Source organism: Polypterus senegalus, chromosome 5 (assembly GCF_016835505.1).
Source record: "Polypterus senegalus isolate Bchr_013 chromosome 5, ASM1683550v1, whole genome shotgun sequence".
NCBI classification, from domain to species: Eukaryota; Metazoa; Chordata; class Cladistia; order Polypteriformes; family Polypteridae; genus Polypterus; species Polypterus senegalus.
This window is the reverse complement of record NC_053158.1, coordinates 103,986,853-104,007,030: the sequence shown is the minus strand read 5'-3', so window position 1 is coordinate 104,007,030 and position 20,178 is coordinate 103,986,853. Positions and strand designations below refer to the sequence as shown.

General features: G+C 38.2%; 1 protein-coding gene across 7 annotated transcripts in view; it reads left to right on the top strand.

The window, feature by feature from the left end:
• The window catches only part of LOC120529409 (myosin VIIA and Rab interacting protein), a 544,611-nt gene that overhangs the window by 82,418 nt on the left and 442,015 nt on the right, over positions 1 to 20,178 (top strand). Inside the window, exon 1 of one of the 7 annotated variants that reach the window (XM_039753186.1) lies at positions 1,714 to 1,794. The exons of the other annotated variants lie outside the window; for them this stretch is intronic. Within the exon in view, the coding sequence (XP_039609120.1) occupies positions 1,751 to 1,794 (44 nt within the window). The 5' untranslated portion in view covers positions 1,714 to 1,750. Of the gene's footprint in view, positions 1 to 1,713; positions 1,795 to 20,178 lie in introns of those variants that run through there. 7 annotated transcript variants of the gene reach the window in all.

Here is a 20,178-nt window from a genome sequence, read left to right as displayed (position 1 = left end):
TGTCTGTTGTATTTCATTCTGTCTGTTATTAGATGCAACAGAGAAGGCAAATTTCATGTTTTCTTGTGTAAACATGACTAAATAAAGAAACCTTAAACCTTTCCTATTTTTAATTTTGATGTAGTAGTAATTTTATTATGAACCTTTTAAATTGACAATATATTGGCTCTTGTATTTTGTACTGCTTAAGACTTTTTCAAACCTATTGTAATGTGCTTCTCTCACAGGTGTACATCCTCTGATTTCAGAAATGCAGAAAGCATCCTGGAGTGCTGTAATTGGTATAGGCCGTTTGAATCAAAATCACAGCTTGTCAGTGCAGGAGTGATAGTTGAATAAAATAAGACGGGACAGCAGTAGTGTGTGCTTTTTACCCAGGAAGGTTTTCTTTCTTTATTTTATCCTGCGTTCTTCTGCCAATTAGTCTATTAATAATTATGTACTATATTTATAAGAATTCAATGTTGAGAATAAATATGTCACACAACTAATTTATACTTCAAGCATTTCAGCTTGTTCTATATAACCCTCAATGCCTATTCTTCCTTACTTTCTTTAGAAACAACCTATTGCCATTATGTAGGTTACAGCTAGTCCAAAATGCTGCCGCTCGCTTTCTGGTTGGGCAAGAAAGTCTGACTGTTTCTCCTATTTTAGCTTCTTTACACTGGCTGCCTGTCAGTTTTCGAATTGATTTTAAAATCTTGTTGCTTATTTTTAAATCTTTACATGGGCTCGCTCCTGCCTATTTATCTGAATTGTGTGTTTTACACCAGCCATCCAGAGTGCTTAGATCTTCTGGTCAGCTGTGTCTGGTTGCCCCTCGTACCAAATGTAAAACCAAGGGGGACAGGGCTTTTGCAGCTGCTGCCCCTCACCCGTGGAACTCTTTACCTCACTACATAAAGGAGTCGTCTACAATTGAACTGTTTAAAACAAGATTAAAAACTCACTTCTATTCACTTGCATTCCGTGACCTTCTGTAATACTGATGGTTTCCTCTTTGTGATTATATAACATTTCTAATTATTATGTATCTTAATTTATGTTCATATATTTTAGTACTATTTGTTTTATATAAATAGTTTTTCTTTAATTCTATTATTGTAAAGCACTTTGGCCACAGCATTACTATGTTGTTTTAAATGTGCTATATAAATAAATTCACATTGACATGTACGTTTTTATGCTTAGTGGACCACATCAACAGGCAACTCCACTCTCACACACTTAAAATGGATGAAGAATGCCCCTATTCATATAAATAAAATGAATTATTATTAACAACTTGCTCTAGTTACGCTTTATTTCACACAGTCGAGAGCTAGTTACTCCCCTCTTTCATGCTTTCATTCCCTAACATTGTATCACTCTTGCCTCTTACATTCACTTTCAGAGTCCCTCTGTGTTTGGGTCTACTTCAATATTGATTACTTTATGCAATCTATGAAGATCAAGACTTTTTTTTTTTTTTTTGAAGTTTATTACGCATCTCCGACTATTACCTCTACCATAATCATGAACAGCAACTTCCTCTTGATAAGTGCTTAGTGAAACCTTTGTTTCCACTTCAAAGCTTTCACCATCCTGTATTTTACCTGCATTGTTCTCCCAATAAAGGTCATATCCGATGTTTCTTTCCAAAAATCAAACCAAACTGTACTTTACTAATTGCTGATTTATTGTATTCTTCTTTAGCACTCTCTGACCAAGCAGCTCTACAGTCTCCTAAAGAACAATAGCATAACTAATGGATCATTCTTTGTGCACTGAATTGGCACGCTTCATTTTCAGGTATTGACTAGGAGTGATTGATTGCATAATATGATTTTGCTTATGAGGATCATATTTAAGAGTGACTATCTTGAATGCTGTGTAAAGGTAATGATGATGTACTTGATGTAGCAGATCTGTTTGTTCCTAAACAACATATTTACACACACTTAATTTATGTTTTACATTCCACTTATTTTGATCAAACATTAATAATACCTCTCGCACATTTATATGGATGGATCTCTGTTTTGCCAATATAAAGTTTTTACTGCTTATTTTGTGGTGTAAAAGTCAAGGATTTAGCCCATTGTTTATGTAGTTGGGTAGGGAGAAAAGCGTGAAGCCGTGGGTCACCATATTATTTATTTATTTATTTTTTTGCATCAACAATGCAAAAAAGGATACAGAAACATAATTCAGATTTGTATAAAATGAGCTAACTTGGGCAGGATTGTACATTCCATTCAAACTTGCCAGCTACATTTCAGTAAGCTATACAAATCAAAAAACCACCTCAATATTATTTAGTAATGTGCTCAGTATTTGATATTTGCCAAACGAAAATGCCATATTGGGGAAAAAAATACAGAAATTATTTTAAGTTTTTTAATATGCCTTCAGTAGCTTGGATTTTTTTTTCTTGCTTTCTTTCATGGAGAATTGGTAAGGCTTGTTGTGTACTTTTGATTCTTTATGAATATTTATCTTAGTAATTCCCTCTGTAATGCTGTAGCAGACAATACACTTACTCAATTAATTTGACTGCTTTAGTGCCTGACTTGTGAATTCAGTGAATTGTGTTTGTTATGAACTAGTAACCCATTTTATCTTTATTTGTAATTATTTAACAACTTATTTATCCAGCTTTCTGGATAATTGCCTTGCACAGACATGTCATTTTTGTAACTTTCAAAATTTCCTGCTTCCCTACTAAGTTGGAGATAGAGGGTGTGTTAACAAATATTTAGGTTTTGGGGTAATCTTGTTTCTTTGGCTCTGCTTCTTTTGATTTTTCAACTATGAATATTTCTGGATGCAGAAGCTTGCGGTACACTACTGTATGCATACAGAACAGTTCTGTACCCTAAAAAATGACCCCACCTATTTATTAAATTCACCATTCCGAATCTGTCAGGTTTCTACCTTGTCAGAATTTGCCAATATACAAATTAACATTTGCAAGAAAAGAAAAAAACTCTATGGATTTGGCATACCAAAAAAAATCCCTTCTAACCCCTCTAACTGGTAAAAACCAAATGTTTCTTGTTGATGATGGCAAAATATATTTGTAGTTAAGATTTCTAGTGTAGATCGATTTATCTTTCTTAAAGCCATTAATTTATGTGTGTCTTATGGCTGATTTTGTCTTTGTAGCTGCCTTTTCAAGCATTTGTTTTGGTTAGCTGCAGACTATCTTGTCTTGTGTCTTGCAAGATTAATTCCATTTGGATTTCACCATTCCTTAAAGAGGCTCTTTTTATATACTTGGTGGTCCTTTATCAAAACAAGTACTACTACATTTACTTTGAACCAGAAATATGCATTTCTATGGTCGTCTTTTGTCACACCAGATTCTTCAGAATCAGCAAATAGTCTCAGTAGTGAAAATAATTTTAAAAAGTCAGTTCAGTGCAGCTGACAGTTGTATTGAAGTTAACAGGATGAAATGCTTGAATTTAGAGCAAGTTTAAGTGAGAAGCAGCACTTATTTAAACACAGTACACATCTACTATATTTTTGCATTGTATGGGACCCACTTTATGCTTTGAAGGCTTTTGCCTTCTTAGGGACAAGATTCTTCAAATCTGCAAGTTGCAGAAAATATTTTTAGTGCATGCTGACTCGATTCCCTCATGCAGTTTGTACCATGAATCTGCTGTTTCACCTCATATCAAAGGCACCCAGTTGCACTGAGATTTGTGCTGGTGGTTAATAATCTGAAATCAGTGTGTCAGTCCTGGAACCAAAATGAGATGCATGTTTTACGTTATGCCAAATTACCTTGCTGGAAGCATAGATTTGAAACAGGATAGTCTCTGACAATAAATGGATATGTATGGTGAGTAATAATGTTTACACATGCTGTATCATACAAATTACATTTAAGTGTTATAATTCATAATCTATACAAAGGAAACATTGCCCAACCATTACACTATTACCCCCAACCTTTTGCTTTAAACACATTATACAGTGAATCTATGGATTTATTTATTTACACCAAATTGTAATTCTGTCATCTGCATATTGCAGAAAAAATTAAGATTTGTCAGACTTCACCTTTAACTGTTCTTGGGTCTCATACTGTAAGGGCATCCTAGTGTAGTCTTCTCCTGCTAAGGCACAAACACAGAAGGCAATCTCTAAATGGAAACCACAGCTTTATGGTGCTGTTCTTTGAGTTCTGTGTTTGGTTTGTTGGCTTGAACAAGTCTTGATATTGTCCTCCTACCTGTCTCATTAAGAACACATTTTTGTTTGAGTTTCTGAAGTGCCACTCAAAAGTTGTTTCTCATTTATCACACCATTCTCTGTAAAACTGAGAATCTTAGGAGGGCTGTAGCCATTTTTGATATGCCAGAACCATGTAATTGGCTTTTTGGAAAAGCAGTCTATATGTATTAACAAGCAAGTGCATGGTCACTGAGCTTATGGGTGATTATTCTTCACTGTGTGCATCTTGCATCAAACTTCAGTATGCTTAAAGAAGTGTTTATTTCTGTGAAATATGTAATTGTAGTGTTAATCTATTTTATTGATTTCTGCAAGTTTTTAAGTGTAAAATTGCCAGCTATCTCTGGATGACAGATCAATCTAGTGTTAAAATTCTGATATTTACTTTGAGTAATATCTTTCATATAACAATTCTGTTTGCAATAAACAGTCACAATAAAGATTGCTTCTCAGTGAAAAATGTTGTCTTGATCAGACTCTTGTTTTAAATATTTTTAAATCAAGGTTTTAAAAAAAATCTTGGTCTTTGGGCGGGGGGACTTAAATGAAATGTGTTGGTATAGAGTTATTATAGCGTTTCTAGGAGAGGTGAAACAGAAGTGTATGCCGCTTAACATCACCAGGTCAAAGGTAAAAAGGTCAGTGTTATATATTTCCTGATTGGCCAAGTTATTTATGGAAGGATGGATGGATATTTTACTAATATTGAAAAGAAACACAAACACACTGATCTATCCCATAGAAGTGCGCCCCGCGTCGCCCCCTCTCAGCCCTCCTCTCTGGACTCCAGTGTTGAGCTGTCTGCCGCCAGGCGCGTTCTGTCAGAAAAATTTTTATTCGCCCACGTTAATGTTGCGGAAACTGCCACATTACAACTTTTTTTTTTAATTGGCAGTACTTGATAGAAGAGTTGAGGAAAACAGCTTTGCGTCTTTCTACTTTTTAACTGCGCCGACCTGTAAACAATGTGAAGACAACACCGCCTTCTGCGGCAAGGGGTCGTGAGAGCAAAGTGGACACTGGGAGGTGCGGAATGTCTGGCTGCTCCGTTGGGTCGAGAGCTTCGCAGTTTTGGGTGCCGCCCTCTCTTTTTGTACTGTTTGTGACACTTAGTCCCCCTCGGCTCCTGGGAGACTGTAAATCTTTGTGAATGAGTGTGATCGATGCAATCGAAGCAAAACTCTCTTTGTAAATTGTGCTGCGCGACTACTTACTGTCCCTTAAGGTGAGTTCAGGTCACTAAAACCCCGCAACATTCAAGGTTGCTTTTGTGATGAATTCTTTTAAGATGATGGGGTGTTTACATCTAAGGAGATGTACTGACCTGTTCATGTTAAGTTTTGGACTTGGGAATTGTTTGGACCTTCTGCCCATTAAGCACGGAAGGGCAGCGTCCACATTTCTCAGAATAATTTTTCAATTAAATCACAGGCATGTAGTGCAAGTTTGTCAGGCAGAAATTTGCAGGATCGCATAGACAATATAATTTATATACCACAACGATCGTGTAGCGCCTTTCACAAGGGATGTGCTACTGAGAGATGATCCAAATACATTTAAGCTGCTGTTAATGCTACTTACCTGTTGTGTTATAGCGCCTTTAAAATGTACTTTACCCATAAGCACTCCATTGTTGCCCAATGGTGGTTCTGACATGTTAATGTTTTACTGTTTAATAATTTATATACTACATTTTATTTTTTTACCTTGCACTCAGTGAGCGAAGTCACTGGGTAATCGGCTAGTTTAAATCTAAAATTGATTCCTGTTTACAAACTATTCTGTCTCTTTGACCAAGATCTTCGACTTACTGTGCAAAGTGTGCTAAAATGTAAGTAAATTCCTGCTTTTTATCTCTCGTTTCAAATATTGACTAACAGTTGTTTCTTGTTCTAGTCTTTGTTTATTTGATTCCAGCCTTCCTGGTGTTGACCTTAGATAATTTTATGTAACCTAGGCTGCCTCCTGATTCCATTTCTCTTTCAGACCTGCGCTAGCCCGTGCAGCCAATACACATATTCACTTTATACCTTTTGTCCTTTGATTACCACTTGTAAGTAATGCAGTTGAGTTTTGAGTAAGAGAAAGTTTAGTGGGGAGAGTTTTTTTTTTTTTTTTCATACATTCAAATGCGTTCTAAATTCAGATGTGCATGGGGCTACCCTATTGGACCCAAATGGACTGTAAACCACTTTTTCCCCCCATTTAATGTATTTCCTTTACTCATTCATACTATTGGTTTATGGACATTTTACTAAAGTTTGCAAGCATAAAATTTTGATTTACATGTGTACTATATTGGTTTATTTGTGTACTATTGGTTTTCATATGAACTACATTGGTTTTCACATGTGTATTAACGTTTTGAGTATACCGTCCTATGAAAAAGCTACATAATTTGCATAATTTACTCTACTTGCAACAAAAAAAAAAAAAATAACCGTGGTATGTCTCATTTCCTAAGAACATCTGAGTACTGGAGTGTTTTCCGGACAAAGTTTTTTAGTGAAGCAGTATTTAGTTGTATGAAATTAAACTAAATGTGAAAAACTGGCTTTGCAAAAATGTGGGTACTCTTGTAATTTTGTTGATTTGAATGCTTGTAACTGCTCAATACTCATTACTTGCAGCTCCAAATTGATTGGATTAGCTCATTAAGACTTGAACTTCATAGACAGGTGTGTTCAATCATGAGAAAGGTTGTGCATCCCTTTGCCTCTCCTCTGAAGAGTGACAGCATGGGATCCTCAAAGCAACTTTCAAAAGATCTGAAAACAAAGATTGTTCAATATCATGATTTAGGGGAAGGCTACAAAAAGCTATCTCGGAGGTTTAAACAGTCAGTTTCAACTGTAAGGAATGTAATCGGGGAAATGGAAGGCCACAGGCACGGTTGCTATTAAACCCAGGATTGGCAGGCCAAGAAAAATTACAGGAGCAGCATATGCGCAGGATTGAGAGAATGGTTACAGACAACCCACAGATCACCTCAAAACACCTGCAAGAACATCTTGCTGCAGATGGTGTATCTGTACATCGTTCTGCAATTCAGCGCAATTTGCACCAAGGACATCTGTATGGCAGGGTGATGACAAAAGCCCTTTCTGCACTCACGTCACAAAGTCGATTGTTGTATGCAAATGCTCATTTAGACAAGCCAGATTAATTTTGGAACAAAGTGCTTTGGACTGTTGAGACAAAAATTGAGTTATTTGGTTATAAAGAAAAGCGCTTTGCATAGTGGAAGAAGAACACCAAGAAAAAAGAATTCCAAGAAAAACACCTGCTACCTACTGTCATATTTGGTGGAGGTTCCAACATGCTGTGTGGCTAGTTCAGGGACTGAGGCCCTTATTAAAGTCGAGGGTTGGATGAATTCAACCAAATATCAACAAATTCTTCAGGATAATGTTCAAGCATCGGTCACAAAGTTGAAGTTATGCAGTGGTTGGATATTCCAACAGGACAATGACCCAAAACACAGTTTGAAATCTACAAAGGAACTCATGTAGAGGGAGAAGTACAATGTTCTGGAATGGCCATCATAGCCCCCTGACTTGAATTTCATCGAAAATCTATGGGGTGTTCGGCAGCCATCAAATTTAACTAAACTGTAGAGATTTTGTATGGAAGACTGGTAAAAAATACATCCATCCAGAATCCAGACACTTGTCAAAGGCTATAGGAGGCGCATAGAGGCTGTTATACTTGCAAAAGGAGGCTCAATTAAGTATTGATGTAATCTCTGTTGGGGTGCCCAAATTTATGCACCTGTATAATTTTATGATGCATTTTGCATATTTTCTGTTAATACCATAAACTTAATGTCACTGCTGAAATACAGTTTCCAAAAGGCATGTCGTATATTAAAAGAAAGTTGCTACTTTGAAAGCTCAGTCAATGATAAACAAAAAGCCAATGAATTAAGACGTGTTCACAAACTTTTTTTCATATGATTGTATATCATTGATTTGTGCAAGACTGGGCATAAGACAGGAATTAACTCTCTATGGACCATAATCCATTGTCAGATACACTTAAACACACCCACTCACTCATACAATGCCAATTTAGAGTTGTTAATTATTTAACCATGCATGTGTTTATGATGAGAAGGAATTCATAGTATTCAGAGCAAAACCCAAACTCGCACAATCAGATTAGATTCTACAGGTAATTTGCTTTGTTTGTCCTGCCGACCACTACTCCAGATCATGTGTTTTAGCCAGGCATGTCAAACTCGCTACCATTGGTGGGCCACTTCGACTGCCATACGTGCATCAGCGGGCCACACTGTAACAAATACTATTCTACTATTATACAAAGTTACTGTAGCTTTCTTTCCAATACTGAAAACTTATTTCCATACAATCGCCATACAACAGCGTAAATTAGAGTCTTAGCCTCTTAGCTAGGTCCTTATATTATTATATTCATTATATTCATTGCTTATATAGGAGTCTTACAGTGTGAGGTTTATTTCTTTTGTCCCGACACTTGACATCTCTTGTTAGTAACCAGTTTGTCAATATCAGGCTTGAAATCTTGTTCAGCTTAACCAAATAAATACTTTGGTCACTTTAGTTGATTGTCTGTGTCAGGTTAACGACTGGCTCAGTAGTAATTACCTGCAGTTGAATTCAGGAAAATCTGAGGTACTAATTGTTGCTCCTCCTCTTTTTCAATTCTGAGATCAGTTTAAAATTTTCTTCTGTCTGTCCTGTTAAGTCGAGTCTACGTAACCTGGGGGTTATTTTTGACCAGTCCCTGACACTTGATGAATATGTAAGGTCAGTCAGCCACTCATGTTTCTTTCATTTAAGAAATCTTTCAAAACTAAAATGTTGTTTCAAAATCAGAATTGGAGTTGCTTGTTCATTCTGTTATTTCCTCAAGGCTTGATTACTGTAATGCTCTCTTTACAGGTTTGAGCAAGTCCTCTCTCTCTCTCACGCCTTCAGTTAGTTCAAAATGCAGCTGCTAGGCTCCTAACTCACGCTAGCCAGAAGGATCATATCACTCCCATTCTGTACACACTGCAATGGCTCCCAGTGTTTTACAGAATTCATTTTAAAGTTTTGGTACTTACTTTCAAGGCTTTGCATGGACAAGCTCCTGAGTACCTAACCAGCCTGCTCCAACGCCATACAGCTTGCCGGACTCTAAGATCTGGGCAACAGGGTCTTCACATTGTCCCACGCACTCACCTAAAAACCCGTGGGGATCGTGCCTTTCAGTCTGTGGCACCAAGACACTGGAATAGCCTGCCTTGTGGTCTGCGTGGAGTTGAGTCTGTTGATTCTTTAAAAAAACAACTAAAAACATTTCTTTTTAAGCAAGCTTTTAATCAGTGCTGAATAGTTCCAGTTTGTTTGTTGGTTTTGTTTGTTTTTGTTTCAACTGTTTGTATTTGTTCTGTATTTGCTGTTCAACGCTCTGTGACCTTTTTGTCTGTGAAGGGCGCTATATAAATAAACTACTACTACTTCAAGGTTTATATTGTAAAATAAGAAAATATACGAAAAGCCCCCTGACCTACACTAATTAAACTCAAAATCACAAAAATAAATGGGATGATCTCAGTCTGTCAGTGGAGCAGGACAGTGACAGCAATCTGTTGCTAAAGCTGCACCTCTGTCTGTGATGATAGTGTTCGGTGGAAGCAGTGGATTCTCCATGATTAACAGAAGCCTGCTCCGCACCCGTCGCTCTGACACATGTCAAGCTGTCCAATTCCGTGCCTAGAATAGAGACTGCCTTCCTCACTAGTTTGTCCAGACATGCAGCGTCCCTCTTCTTTATGCTGCCTCCCCAGCACACCACTGCGTAGATGATGTTGATGGACGACAGCCTTCTAAGGAATTATAGTTGGCTCTGTCCTCTCATGCACAGTCTCTCTGTCTCTCTCCTATGCTGGTATCAGCAGAAGGATGGGTGGAGGGTGCAGTACTCTGAGGTGAGGGTGAAAATGGGTTAAGGTGGTCAAACCTGCTAAAAAAGTTGTTCATCAGGTTTTCTTTCTCCATGTCTCTATCGATGGAGGCACACTGCTTTGAGCTGCAGCCACTGATGATCTTCATCCCATCCCACACTACTTTCATGCTGTTATTGTGCAACTTTTGCTCCAGCTTTCTCTTGTACTGCTCCTTCGCCATCCTGAGCTAGACTCGGAGTTACTTCTGCATGCGCTTTAGCTCATGCTGATCACCGCCTTTTAAAAGCACTTTTTTTCTGGTTCAAAAGGCCCTTGATGTCACTTGTAGTCCATGGCTTGTTGCTGGCATAGTGTACTGTTCTTACTGGAACTACAATGTCCATACAGAAGTTGATGTAGAGTCGGTAGTGCAGTCAACAGCCTCCTCAATGTTCTCACTATATGACCCCAGCAGGATATCCCACTCCATAGTTCCAAAGCAGTCTCTCAGAGCTGCCCTGCCTCCGGGGACGACTACTTCCTGAATGAGCGGGTGGTTGTAGGTAGCTCCCTCACTCTTGGTTTGTAGTGAGGCTGAAGCAGAACCAGGTCATGATCTGCTTTCCCAAGCGCAGGCTGCGGGGTAGCGCTGTATGCATCCTTAATATTTGCATACAGTAGGTCAATAATCCTATTTCCCCAGGTGTTACAATTCACATACTGGCAGAAGGCAGGTAATGTTTTGTCGATTGTCACATGGTTAAAATCTCCAGGGATTAGCAGAAGCGCCTTGGGGTGTAGTGTTTATAGTGGATGATGTCACATGCGGTTTCCACGTTCGTGCAAGGAGGGATGTAAACAATAACAGCAATGGTGTGTCCAAACTCTCTGGGCAAGTAATAGGGACACAGACTTACAGCCAACAGTTCGATGTCCCTGCAGCAGGTGGAAATTTTGATGTTTTATATGTCCAGGGTTGTACCACCTTGTGTTCAAATAGAAACCAAGTCCTCCTTTTTGCTTTCTGCAAGTATTTACGTCTCTGTCCGCTCTAACTGTGCTAAACCTGGGTAGCTCCACGTTAGCATCTGGGATGCTAGTCGTTAGCCACGTTTCACAACAACACAACAAACTGCATTCTCTGTAGGTCCTGACGTTTTTCACCAGCGCAGTGGTTCCTCGATCTTATTTGGTTGCGACTTCACATTTTCCATGATCACTGAATGCTTGTATTGCCACTTCCTTGCTAGCCGCTTAGCCTTTAGCTTTGTGCCGGCTCTGCTGCCACGGTACGGCCTTCTTACCTCGTCAGGTAAATAGGGAATCACACCAGCACAGGCCTTTGTTCTTGGCACTAGAAGTTAGTTACCTGAATAGACAAGTCTTGGTGTGTAAAAATCCATGTCCAAGTAATAAAGTGTCCAGGAAACGAGTCCACATAAAGTGGTAGGAGTAATCGGAGAGGGAGAGAGAGAGAAAAAGGTAGAAAGATAGTTGTACACAGAGCTGCTGGAAAGGCTGCCACTTACTTGTGGAGACAAATGTAAGTAAGACAGACAGACAGTCAGTAGCATAAATATGGTAAGTTCTCTAAGAGGCTTGTAACAGCCTATCAAAGTACTTTCCAAATCTACAGGCAGGTGGACATAAGAAAAGACAGTGTGGTTGCACCAAATATTTATTTTATTAGTTTTTTTCTGTTTACTGCACTTTTAGGAAAGTTTTGATTTAATAAAAAATATTCCTGGCTCTCTTAAGTATTCCTGCTTTACAGCATATTTTCACAAATGCCTAAGACTATTACACAGTGCAGTACATACTGTGTGCAATAAATGTAAAATGTATTTGACTTGTGTTGCAGAGACTAGACCAGTTATGGAAAAAGACAGTGAAAAGAAAAGAAGGACTTGGTGTGGGCCGTGTTGGCCTCAACACCAGCATGGTGTATTAAATCAGGGCATGCCTTTATTTCTTATTTACAGTATCTTCTGCTGCTTCATCTCCTTTTGACAACCTACTTACATTTATCAAGTAACCTGGTACTACTCATTTTCTTCTCTTTGAAGAATTATCTTTAATTGATGTCTTTAGGTGATGTATGAAAGACTCCCAGTAAGTGCATAAATAGTATCATAAACTATGGACTGCGGCTCATGGAGAATATCCAACTAGATGTTGTTTTAACATTTATTGGATGCATATTCCCCTATGGGCAGCACGGTGGCGCAGTGGTAGCGCTGCTGCCTCGCAGTTAGGAGACCTGGGTTCGCTTCCCGGGTCCTCCCTGTGTGGAGTTTGCATGTTCTCCCCGTGTCTGCGTGGGTTTCCTCCGGGCGCTCCGGTTTCCTCCCACAGTCCAAAGACGTGCCAGTTAGGTGGATTGGCGATTCTAAATTGGCCGTAGTGTGTGGGTGTGTTTTGTGTGTGGTGGGTTGGCACCCTGCCCAGGATTGGTTCCTGCCTTGTGCCCTGTGTTGGCTGGGATTGGCTCCAGCAGACTCCCATGACCCTGTGTTCGGATTCAGCGGGTTGGAAAATGGATGGATGGATATTCCCCTATTAATTATGATTTGGTGATTGAAAATTAAATTTCCTGATACAAAAGGTATCATATCTTTTGTAACTCTCTTCTTTTTATGGTGGTTGAATAAACTTATGATAACAGATGTTGTAAAAAGAAATGGTTTGACATGTTTCGAATATATGTGTCATTTGGTAGCTGTTATTGACACTGCTAATAGTCTGCAGGTTTGGAAGAAGGCTATTGTAAGGGAATATTGTTTTTTTTTGTGAAAATTTGGTTGTCTGACCTTTATTTAAAAAATATACAGAATATACTTGTGTAGGTGATGGATCACCTTTTGGAACAAAAAACACTTCCAGTGAAACATGGAGTGGGGTGAGTTTTTGAGAATACATTAAGAAAAATGTGTAGCTTCTTCCAAAATAGTTATGCTATTTGAACTGTGAAACACTTGTACATTCTACAGTAGAATGGATATTACAATTGTTGTAAGGCAAGAATGTGTGTATATGAAGTATTGTTCAAAACTCACCCATGAAAATAATAATTTTTAAAGCTAGTAATCCAGGCAGGATTTATTTGCTTGTGAAAAATTACCATATTAAATGACATAAAGGTAAACCTTAATAATACAATACATTTAATCTTTGGTTTTTAAAAATCTATTTATCTTGGCTAAAACAAGTCCAGCTTCATTCTCAAAATACTTTGCACAGCAGGTATTCCATCCTTTTATTTAATTCTACCTATATTGAGAGCACTAGTGTAGTAAGTGCTGTGGTGGTTCTGTCATGGTCTGGAGTTATTTCAGTCAAAGGTGTTAGAGAAACTAGTCGTCTTGATGGAATGATGACTGCTGGGAAAATCTAAACATATATATATATTTTATTTCATTTTTTATTTTGCCTTATACAATTTCTTGTATTAGGAATTTGTTAGTTTTTTCGCATTACCCCTTGAGGCCACGAGACCACCCAGCCCCCACTGGGCATTCTGCCCAACATAAACGATCTAAATTAGTCTTCATGGTTTTCAGGCTTCACCTGGAAGAATTAGATGATGGTCATGTGGTCTTTTGATCCATCAAGGTAAGGACTGCATGGTGCTTTGTTCTGGTGGTGGCAATGATCACCACAGAAAACCGGAATAAACAGCAGAGAATGTAGGGGTTAGTATGGATCACGGATCCATGATGAAAATAATTAAATGCATATACAGAATATCAGGGTTACACCAAAATTTAAGCTATAAGAAAGTCGTATTAAAATGGGTTTTTAGCAGGTTTTTTTTTTAAAAGTGCTCCACCACATTAGCCTGGTGAATTTCTATCAGTAAGCTTTTAGATTTTAGGTGCATAATAGCAGAAGGCTGCCTTGCCACTTCTTTAAAGTTTAGCCCTTGGAATTATAAGCAGACTCTCCTTTGAAGATCTAAGGTTACGATTTAGAGTGTAAGGTGAGACTGAAATATAGAATGGAGTGAGATTTAAGGCTTTGTAAACCATAAGCAGTCTTTTAAAGTAAATTCTAAATGGCAGTGTAGTTACATTAAAACTGAAGAGATGTGCTCAGATTTTCTTTTCCAAGTTAAGATTCTGACAGCTGCATTCTGCACTAGTTGCAATTGATTGATGTCTTTTTTGGGTAGTCCTGTAAGGAGTGCATTACAGTAATCTAGTTGGCTAAAAACAAGTGTGAACTAATTATTCACCATCTTACAGAGTTATAATGGATCTAATTTGTGCTGCATTTCTTAAGTGAAGTAATACTGTCCTAGTGATCTGATTAATACGTGATTTAAAATTCAGGTCAGAGTCAATAATTATCCCTAAATTCTTTACTTCTGTCTTGACTTTTAAGGCTAATGGATCATGTATTTCTAATATCCTCATTATATCAGTTTTTGCCAATCGGTAAGATTTCTGTTTTCTCCTTATTTAGTTTGAGAAGCAGACTTGCCTTCTTAGATCCCTGACGTTAATACAGTTGAAGCCATGTGGGATCAGTTGAACAGGGGGAAAAAATCAAAAAGCATCCAGAGCAAGAATTATCAAAAAACCTGCAGGAAGTATGGAAGAATTTACCGTGAGTCCACTTGAAAAACGTTATAGCAGTGTACCAAAATGAACTGCATCAGTTTTGCATTCTGACACCCAAAATAGAGATATGGTTTAAAAACGCACAACATTGTTTTTTATCTTTTGTGCTTGTCTTTACTTTCTCATAAAAATGCTGTATTTAACCTTAGAATAATCACTTAATACTCAGCTATCCAACTTAGTGTTTTTTTAATATCTTCATAGTGTGACCGAAATATATGTGAATACCCTTAAAGTTTGCAATGTACACTTTAATCTAAATCTTAATGTCTAAATTGTATGATTTGTAATTTTAAACTCTGGAACAGAGGGGTAAATCAAGTAAAAATGTCTTTGCTCCAAACATTATGGAGGGTACTTTTATGGTCACTGGTAAACTAATAATAGATGTAAGTATTTTCAAACCTCCTTACTCCAAATCATAGGTGAAGGTAGTGAGAGCCTATCTGGCTATTATGGGCACAATGCAGTAGAAGGACACTGGACATTGTACCAGTCCATTATAGCATTTACTCATGCACACATCCAACACTTACAATGGGACCATTTAATCAGAACTACAAGGCTTTGAGAATGTGTCATAAAACTGGAGGAGAGATGAAAGAAAACCACAGGACATGGGGAGAACATGCAAACTCCATACAGGTTGGATTTGAAACTAGTAGGCTGGATCTGCAAGAGGGCCTATCAGACATAAACCAATAAGATTTGCTGTTTTCCACAGTAGCTGTATTCATACATTCAGTCAGTCATTTTCCAACCTGCCATATCCTAACACAGTGTCACGGGGGTCTGCTGGAGCCAATCCCAGCCAGCACAAGCCAGGAACAAATTCCGGGCAGGGCACCAGCCCACCACTGGACACACACACTAGGGACAGCTTAGGATCGCCAATGTACCTAACCTGCATGTCTTTGCACTGTGAGAGGAAACCCATGCAGACACTGGGAGAACATGCAAACTCCATGCAGGGAGGACCCAGGGAGCGAACCCAGGTCTCCTTACTGTAAGTCAGCAGCGCTACCAATGCACCACCGTGCCGATTCATACATTCGTGCCATCCCAAATGTGTGAATTAATCTCTGGGCATTTATGGATAAACTGAATGAAAGGGGCCTTTGGATAGACAATAGTGCTGAAACAACCATCTGACCAAACACTTCCATTGAAATCAAACATATCGGGCTAAATTTAATTGGGTGTGTTCACTTATGTCTTCAGCTACCAATTACTCAAGTTTTGTTTTGGTTACACGTGTTCTGCATTTACCTTATCTAACTGCCATACACTAGGCCATGAGTCAATCTTCGGATGTGGTGTAAGTGTAAGTTACCCCGCCTTGCGGAGACTGCCAGGAAAGGTTTATGCATTGCAATTGGGCACATTATCTCCCCTCACAGGTCATAAGATTAAACTGGAAAAAGTAAATATTCTGTCATCTCTACATTTCATCCTATAATAAAGGAATCTTTATTTCTTTATGAAGAGATGATTTTAATTTTTGCTCTCCATCCAATTTGTTTACATTTGTGATCTTTTAATGTTAAGTTGCATATTTGAGTTATGTAGGTGTTTTGATAAAAATGTGCATTTTGTAGGTTTAATTGCGGTTATTGAAAACTACACAAGTTGTTTGTATAAGCATATCCATTTATAACATTAAAACTGGTTTAAAACATTTGAGACAGTACATTTGTTGTTTAAATGTCAGTATTTTAGGTTCTGTTCCCAATATAAAATGTAGTAATATTTTCGATAAAATGTTTTTTTGTTTTTTAAAAAAAGACACTAACAATACTGTGGCACTGTACTACCAAACATCCCATAAGGCTGGTTTTATACTTCACATGATGCATGCTCCAGTGGATGCTACTGCTGCACAAGCAGAGTGCTGTTTATACTTGTGCACTTAAGTAAATCTGAACGATTCCATCGGGTGGCAGTGCGAGATTTTATCACAGTGAGGAAATGTTTGGCTTTCCTGTGTTGTGAATTGCCTGAAACATGCATTATGTTTAATGATAACATCCATCAATCCCGGGATGCGGCCATTCCAGCAACCTTCGGGTGCAAGGCAGAAACAATCCCTGGACGGGGCATCCAGCTCATCACAAGGTGAATGCAAGCACACTCAAGCATCATTTTAGCATCACCAATTCCCTAAACCTTCATGTATTTGGAAGGAAACTGGAGCCTTTTTGTTTCACCACATTGAACGGTTCATTAAACATTGAAGCATGCACCTTAATCCTGTAGGATCTGCAAAGTGGTTTGCTGTCCCATGTAGATGGTAAACGGAGACTCTGACGGCACTTTTTTTTTTTTTGACTTGATCACACTGCTCCCCCCAATTGTTTTTATGGTAATGCCACTCACGTGTGTCGCATTCATTTCTGAGGATGTGCTTAGTGGGCATGTCAAATGAATGCTGGGAATGCGTGGCCGCCATGATGTGTGCACATTTGTGTTCTGAGTGTAAAGTATAAACCGGCCCTTATAATTTCAAAAAGCAATCACAAGACTGAGAGGTGACCGTACCGTGGACTTGTTTGAAAATGGTTGCTAGGAGGGCGTGACTTTTAAAAAATATCATGCCAATATTCTCATCTCATGGGACTTGAAAAAATCTTTTCCAAAAAGTCTTGTCTCCTAAAAAGTCTTGTCGCATCTGGGGAGAATTATCTAGGGCAGTGCTTCCCAAACTCCGTCCTGGGGACCCACTGTGGCTACAGGTTTTTGTTCCAATCAGCTTCTGTTTTAATTGGACTCCTGGGCTAATTAATTGAACTGTTATTTCCCAAGTTCTTTGGTTTGGGAACAATATAAAAATTAGAAAACTAAAAAGTACCAAGCAGTTGTATTGGAATAATGTATTGCTTTTTTCTTTTTAACAGTATTTTCGTCTTGATTTTTATTCTACTTTTCAAGGTGTTTTGATTGTTTGATTAATCCATTATTTACTAATTAGTGGGGTCTGATGCTGAAGTAGTTGCCGCCTTTGATTATTCAGTGTTTGCCTGGGTATCTGCTCTGCTCATTTTTAATTGTCGTTAATAAGATATAATGAAGGGGGGAATTGCACAGAGAAGGGGCAAAATATAATGAAATCAACAAAAGAGTTAAGCATTTAAATTATAGCAAAAGCAGGAAAAAAATAGAAGCTAATTAAATGAGATCAATGTTATCGGGCGTTGTCACCGATTTATGAATCTGGTATGAACAAAAAACTGTAGCCACAGTGGGTCTCCAGGTACCCCCCCCCATTGTGCAAGGTCTGACATATAGCTGCATCTTTGCAACATTCCTTCTGATATCTGCTTGTGGCATCAAGCTCATGGGACTTGAGAGCCTTCAACTGGGTACTGTTAGGTCATTACTGGCTGAATTGCAAATATTAAACAATATTCCATCAACCCACTTTCCTTACCCCATATTGGTTTTCTGTTTGTTTGAAAGAAAAAAAACTAATTTGTACTAAATTTGCAGGGGTTGCAACAAGGTCAGAAATGAAGAAAAAAATAATCCTCTGCTATGATAGGAATGTGGAAAATTACAAGGCAGTTTCAATATCTAATAATTAAACATTAATCACCTTTTGCATCAATTTCAATATATAAAACCATATGCAGCCTAGCCAATAGTTCAAATTCAAATTTATTTATAGACTTAAAATTTCTCAAACATGAATTTTTGTAATTTATAAACCATGGAGTTAAAAATGAGGCATATAATGTTGATTTTTTTTTTTTAAGTTTTATTTTTCCCTCTTAAGTTAAATGTGTCCTTGAAATATGCTGAAACCGGTGTCTTGTCATATTGTTATTGTTCACATTTAACGGCCCTTTTGGCATCTACCTTAATGGTTTCTGGCATCTTAACACTATCAGTCTTGTTTTTTTAACATCACATCCACTCTATACGCACATCAATAACATGTCTCACTTTGTTAATATATGTGCCATTATCAGTAATTATCAAGCTGAAATTAATTGATGGTACCCCTAGTGAAGTCCTTTTGCAATCATGCAAAATAACTTGGCGTTTTGTATGGTGATTGATATTCTAAAGAAAAGTGGTTATTAATTTCTATTAATTGTTTCTTTGTCAATTTTGCTAAAATTATTGAATTCTGTATTTATCATTGAATAAGATACTGAATCATTTTATTTCTATCATTTGTTGCCTTTCTACTGTGTCATTTTTTCATATAGCAAATGACATGAATTCCCTCACTTTAATGTCTTTTTTACTTCATCTAGGAAGTATAATGGGGTAAAAAATGTGTGGTGTTGTCAAAGCCTTTACTATAATGTCCAGGTGGAGAATTTTGATTAAGTTGAATTGTAAGAGAATGTGTTGGCCAGATTTTGAAACACTTAAATAAATGTGCTTGTGCCTGATAGCAGTGCTTTATTTTCATCTGCACAACAGAGAAGTTCTTGAGCAAAATAAGCTAATCTACTTTGTTAGCCGATTTACCATACCAGTTATCTAATTTGTAGGTGTGGTATGTATGTAGGTATGATCTTTAAACTGCTCAAAAAAATTAAAGGAACAGTTTGAAAACACATCAGATCTCAATGGGAAAAAGAAATCCTCCTGGATATCTATACTGATATAGACTGGGTAATGTGTTAGGAACGAAAGGATGCCACATCGTTTGATGGAAATGAAAATGATCAACCTACAGAGCCCTGAATTCAAAGACGCCCCAAAAATCAGAGTGAAAAAATTGTGGCAGGCTAGTCCATTTTGCCAAAATTTAATTGCAGCAACTCAAAATTGTACGCAGCACTTTGTATGGCCCCTGTGTTCTTGTATACATGCCTGACAACATCGGTGCATGCTTCTAATGAGATGACAGATGGTGTTGTGGGGGATCTCCTCCCAGATCTGGACCAGGGCATCACTGAGCTCCTGGACCGTCTGAGGTGCAACCTGGTGGCATTGGATGGACCAAAACATAATGTCCCAGAGGTGTTCTATTGGATTTAGGTCAGGAAAGTGTGGTGGCCAGTCAATGGTATCAATTCCTTCATCCTCCAGGAACTGCCTGCATACTCTCACCACATGAGACCAGGAATTGTCGTGCACCAGGAGCCACTGTACCAGCATAGGGTCTGACAATGGGTCCAAGGATTTCATCCTGATACGTAATGGCAGCCAAGGTGCCTTTGTCAAGCCTGTAGCGGTCTGTGTGACCCTCCATGGATATGCCTCCCCAGACAATCATTAACCCACCACCAAACTGCTCATGCTGAATGATGTTACAGGCAGCATAATGTTTTCCATGGCTTCTCCAGACCCTTTCACTTCTGTCACGTGCTCAGGGTGAACCTGCTCTCATCTGTAAAAAGCACAGGGCACCAGTGGTGCATCTGCCAATTCTGGTATTCTATGGCAAATTCCAAT